This window comes from Empidonax traillii, unplaced genomic scaffold (assembly GCF_003031625.1).
Source record: "Empidonax traillii isolate 1590-97213 ecotype Southwest subspecies unplaced genomic scaffold, ASM303162v1 scaffold1373:size132633, whole genome shotgun sequence".
NCBI lineage: Eukaryota > Metazoa > Chordata > Aves > Passeriformes > Tyrannidae > Empidonax > Empidonax traillii.
In genome coordinates, this window is record NW_020956566.1 from 17,658 (window position 1) to 23,410 (window position 5,753).

A 5,753-nucleotide genomic window follows, 5' to 3' on the forward strand; every position below is an offset into this window, starting at 1 on the left:
GCCAAGATTCACCCTAAGCAGCAACCCAAATAACTGACTCCACATCAGGGTCCCAGGGAAGAAAAGAAGTTTTAACCTGAATCAGCCCCTCATCTGCTCTACTACAGAGCTGCATGAACTCAGACACTAGGACAGGGAAAGCCAGATCTCTTGCGGGATTACACCACAGCCAGCAACCTTCCAGGTGCACCCAAGCCTCATCAGGCACTTTCAAGTCATGGCAGCTCCTCTTAAACGAGAAAACTGGGTTAGAACCAGCCTCTAGGTGAGAATTCAGGGCCTGAGGAAAGGCTCCCTGCCAAGAATAGGCCAGAGCCTTTCCAACTGACAGCATGCAGCAAAGCCACCCCAATACTCTGCCAATTCCCTTGGCATAAGTCCTTCTAACAGTTAATCGCATCCCAGCTCAGGAATCTGTCAGGGGAAAGAGTTTTTAACTCTCACAGCACTCCAGACAACTACAACTGAGGAAGTCCAGAAGATCCAGACTAATTCTTCCCCTTTGCCAACAAGCCCCAAGACATGCTGCTTCCCAGGCATCTCACCCCTACGAAAGGACTGGCACCCCTCAGCTGCCCAGCAGCACCTCCACAGTGGATCTGAGCAGCAGCAGCCCCCACCTGCATCATGCGAAGCCAGGGCCCGCAGCATCTTGCCGGCACCGTGGCGGATCTGCTTCTCCCTGTGGCACAGCATCTTCATCAGCACGTCCAGGGCTCCCGTCTCCCTGAAGGCACCCACCAGAGAGCCGATGCTGGCGTAGGCGCTCAGCACGTGCACAGTGCTCAGGATGGAGCACTCGGGCGTCCCGGCCTCGGCCACCTGCCGCTCGGCTCGCTGCACCAGGCTCCTGACATCGGCCTTCATCTCCAGCAGCGAGGCTTCGTCCAGCGGGACATCTGCAGCCAATGGGCTGGGCGCCTTCTCCTCTTTCACCCACCGCCCTTCCAGCTTCCTCTTGCCCAGGAGAGCTGGGCAGCTGGCACAGACCTCTTCTGCAGACATCCACATTGAGATGTTCTCTGGCTTGGTCTCTGCAGAGGAGGCACTGCTGCCTCCCACTGCTCTCTCTTCTAACCTAATCACACTCCATTGGATCAGGTATTCGGGCTGGCCATCGCGGCCTCGCCGCTGCTGGAGCAGCTTCTCCGGGTAGGCCTGCAGTTTGGGTCCCAGCTGCACAAGCAGGTTGCCACTGTGCTTCTCATTCACCATGGCAGCAGATGTGCCTGCAGAGACAGAGGGGAAGCAGAATCAAGCTTTTATTTTTGAGCTGCATCTAGGGAAAATGTGAGAGAGCACCTCAGTTGCCTGACAGTAGAACTGGCTGAGGCACAGCTTTTGATCCTGACACCCTACACCCAGGATAAAGCTGTGAAGGAAAACCCATTTTGCAAAGGCTCACATTTGCCTTTCAAGAAAATAAGACCATCTTTCATATAAAAAGCTGGTCCCAGCATTACTGGCACACACAGACAGAGGTTCTCCTCAAAAAAAAAAACCAAACAAGGCAAAATGGTCCCTCTTATAAGAAGAATTCACACCTACCTTCAATTGTGTCTTCCTTGGAATTTGCAGCAAGCCAGATGGGAATCTTCTTGCAGTCTCTGTAATAACAAGACTAAGTTATTGTAATGTGGTTTGTAAGTGTTTAGATGGCATACGATAAACCAAACAATTGTTATCCTTAAATGAGCTTGGATGGTGCACACACAGAGAAAAAGCCCCATGCTACAAAGTTCACATAAGATGAAAATCAGAGTAAAACAGAAGTCTCTGAAGTTTGGTAACTTCACCCCATTCCCACATCATGCCATTTAGCACGAAAAAACCTCTTTCAAGCAGAGCCCAGAAGAAGGGGGCCAAACGGACTTGTAGCTAGGTAGGGGAGAATTCGGGCTTAGGGCACCTGAAGCATTGCTGCACCACGTGCGATGAATGAACGTGCGCCAGAGGCCACGACAACCCACACACAGCCCAACTGGCAGACCGCTGTGACAAAGGTGCTGCACTCCGTGCCAGAGCTGTGATACCGAGTCCACCGGGCATCACGGCATGGCGTTCAGCAGCTCAGCCCGGCCCGGTCCGGTCCGGTCCGGTCCGGTCCGGCCCGGCCTCGGCCCCTCCGGACACCCCAGCGAGCCGCGCCCCACAGCCTCGCTCACCCATGCACCGCCGCCGCTGGAGCCGCAGCGAGGCCGGGAAGGGCAGGGCACAGCCCGGTCCCGGTGCGCGGGGAGTCGGCCGACCCCCGGCGCAGGGAAAAGGAAGGAGCCCCGTCGGGAGGTGTCTGCCCCACCCGTTCCCGCACCGGCACTCGGAGCCTCCGCTGCCGCAGCGGCCCCGGCGCCACCGGGAGGGAGCGGAAGCAGCAGCACCACCTGCCGCGCTTCCGGGTCCGCACTACGGGAGGCGGCGAGGGACAGGGAGCGGCGGGGGCAGCGTGTTCCGCGCTCGGAATCACGGAAGGGGTCGGGCTGGAAGGGACCACAGCGGGTCATCTGGTCCAACCTCCCTGCTCAGGCAGGGTCATCCCACAGCACAGGGCTCAGGGTTGTGACCAGACAGTTATTGGATATATCCAATGAGGGAGATTCCACAGCCCCTCTGGAAAGTCTGTTCCCGTGCCCGGTCACTGCACACTAAGGAAGTTTTTCCTCATGTTCAGGTGGAACTTCCCGTGCATCAGTTTCTCCCTGTTGCCTCCCGTCCTATTGCTCGGCACCACCGAGCAGAGCCCGGCTCCATCCTTTGGGTACCCTCCCTTCGGATACTGATAGGCATTGATGAGGTCCCCTCTCAGTCGTCTCTTCTCAAGGTTGAACAGGCCCAGCTCCCTCAGCCTGTCCCTGTAAGGGAGATGCTCCAGTCCCCTAATCCTCTTTGTTGCCCTGTGCTGGACCCACTCCAGGAGCTCTGTGTCTCTTGTCCTGAGGAGCCCAGAACTGGACACAGCTCTCCAGGTGATCCTCACCAGGGCTGAGGAGCGGGATCACCTCCCTCGATCTGCTGGCAATGCTTTTCCTAATGCACCTCAGGATACTACTGCCCTTCCTGGCCACAAGAGCATTGCTGGCTCCCCTTCCCTCGTCCCTCTGGGGTGAGGGGATGCAAGCTGCAGCTGGAGCTGGAGTGCAGGGGCCTGTCTGCGGCCACACACTACAGCCAGGGGTAACAGGGCTGCCGTCCCTCCCTGCCAGTGTTGAGAGGCAGAAAAACACAGAAGATCAGAGTATCTTCTGATTCTCCTGGCTGATATTAGAAATGAAAAGAAATGGAGGTGGGAGCTGAAGATTGCACTTGGTAGAGCTCAAGAGGCTTTCTGATAATGTGTTGCACCGTGTGTTGGTACAATTTCCCTAGTTATTAATCATCTTCATCAAGGGCTGTAGCAGGATGGGTGGAAGGTAGGCTAAAAGCATGTGATGTCAGCACTAACATTATTACTGCAAATAATAATGTAATAATAACTATTAATCAAAAATTACATCAACATCAGGCCCATGGCCCTGGGGCGGTGCCAGCCCTGTACCCACCGTCCCTCCATCCACCATTTGGCTTCAGTGACAGCTGCACTGGCTCTTGGCGGGTTTGGGGCTCTGAGACTGTGCTTTTCTCAGTGTTCCTAGAGAGACAATCGAAGCCTGTTGCACACAAGTTTGTCCTGTTTCCAGTTCCTTTTGACCTTTGGTGTTACACTGATGTGAAATGCCCATACTGTAAAATCTAAATTCTTATCCTTTATCCATGTTTCCCTTTCTTGGCAGGCCTCACAGCCGTCATCAGAAACCTGGATTGTGGCTAACATTTGTTTTAAAATATAAACAGACATTAAAATCAGCAAAATGGATGAGACTCTACTTTCTTATTTGATGCTGGAGCAACTTCATGCATGTGCCCAAGTTAATTTCTACCCTCAGTACTAATGTAACTGATCAGATAATTTCCATGTTTTACAATAGCAATCAGCAATTAATCCAAACAATATAATTGCAATTAACTGTAGGCTGCATAAAACAGTGCAGTGCTGCATCAGTGCTGCATTTGTGGAGATCATCCTCTAAAGCAATGGTGGGCTGTAAATGTTCATGTTTCCAAGCCAGGCTCTTGATTTCCACCATTAGTGCATGTAATCTCTGCTGATGCTGTTGATGCTCTCTTTCCAGAATCCCATGGATGCTCTTGAAATCTCCGCGTTCTCACTTAACATGTCATTTTCCTTCCCTGTTCGCTACCAAGACATCTTGTTTGTGCCACTGAGAGGTTTTCTGTGGTGTTCATGTGGCCTGCTTATGTCTTGGCTCCAATGGTCTTGATTCTATGCTTAGTAGGTCATTTATCCTAAAAATAAAGATTACATCTGTGGTGTCTTGCTCCATATGTCACAGACGGCCCGCTGTGCACAAGTGACATGGGATTGCTTGTGCTGATAGGAGGTTTGTGTGCTGAACCACGAGACACACCTGTTGTAGGCATGTTGCACATGGGGCTGGCTGTGGTGTAATCTGTAAAAGTGAAGCACATCACCTCCTCATGAGGAAAGAGCCATTTCAGCTGTGTTTTCCTCCTAAGGCTTTCTTGTGCAATCTTCTCTCCTGCTGCACTGACATATTTTCTCCAAATGGCACTCTGAGGAATGGTGCTGTGCCTCCACTGCACAGACTTTTATCAGTTCTAAGCTTTCCTCGCACTATCCTGGTATCCACTCCAGGATCTGAAGCTACATAGCAGCATTTTTAGCTGGCAGCCTGTTGCCCAAGCAGCCCTGAGGACTGTAATGAGCCCCTTTCCTTTTGGTTTCATTCACAGCTTTACACACTTTACTGAGCCCCCATGTGACCTTGACCTGGCTTCTAGGTATTTGCCTTTGACCTGACCTCCTGTCTCTCCAGTTTGGATTTTGAATATTGCCGTAATTTCTCATAGCAGTTTTCTGCAGGGAGTTTAACAGTCCCCCTGCTCCTCCCTATTAACCCCCATGATTTAGAACAATTCTTTTTCGAAATTCCCCATTCCTTCTCATTCCTGGTTTTTACTTCTCTTGACTGACACCATGCCCTGCTCCCCAGCAACACTGTTCCAGAGCTTTCAGAAAGGACAGCCCTCACAGCCCTGCTGTAAGCCATGGGCCCCCTCTGGTCCTGCACTAGGTTTGGGACTCCCAGAGTAGAAGTCCAGGTGGTCAGGTCTCACCTGTGCAGGAGGCAGTAGGGATGGAGACTTTTGTAAAGAGACCCTCTTTGCCACATCACGCTCAGATAGACCCCCATCCTTGACAGTAAACAAACAGATGCAGGAATCTGCCTTTGATCCCCATACGTTGCCCCTAAGGTACGTGTCATCCCCTCCCGCAAAGCACGGTCGAGATTCCAAATCTGTGCACAAAATGATAACATTTATTGAAAGAGTAATTTTTTTTTAATACAAAAGAAAGCTCTGTACATAGTACTGTGATTACTTCCACATCCTTCCAGAAACACAACCCTGGAAACTGGAGGGGAAAAAAAAAATAATCCCAAACACACTTATGCGTACACACACACACACACGCACACACACACGCGCGCACACACACCCCTCAAACCAGTAAAATTAACTAAAAATGTCACCACACAATAAATGCCATTTCATCCCTGATACACAAGTGTTCTTACAAGTCTGCACTTAAATAAAATACACCATTAGCGTTTAACCAGCAGTTGCCTTTGGGGAGCCAGGGAGGGGATGCAGTCAGACACCCTGTAGCAGCAGGG

The 5,753-nt window shown here is 51.7% G+C and overlaps 1 protein-coding gene across 1 annotated transcript in view; it reads right to left on the reverse strand.

Moving 5' to 3' along the window:
* The window catches only part of LOC114069843 (cullin-9-like), a 19,918-nt gene extending 17,646 nt beyond the window's left edge, over positions 1–2,272 (reverse strand). The window contains exons 1-3 of the mRNA XM_027906920.1: positions 2,166–2,272; positions 1,545–1,607; positions 566–1,229 (exon numbers count right to left, since the gene is read on the reverse strand). Coding sequence (XP_027762721.1) covers positions 566–1,229; positions 1,545–1,607; positions 2,166–2,169 — 731 coding nt within the window. The 5' untranslated portion in view covers positions 2,170–2,272. The remainder of the gene's footprint in view (positions 1–565; positions 1,230–1,544; positions 1,608–2,165) is intronic.
* Positions 2,273–5,753: the final 3,481 nt, after the last annotated feature.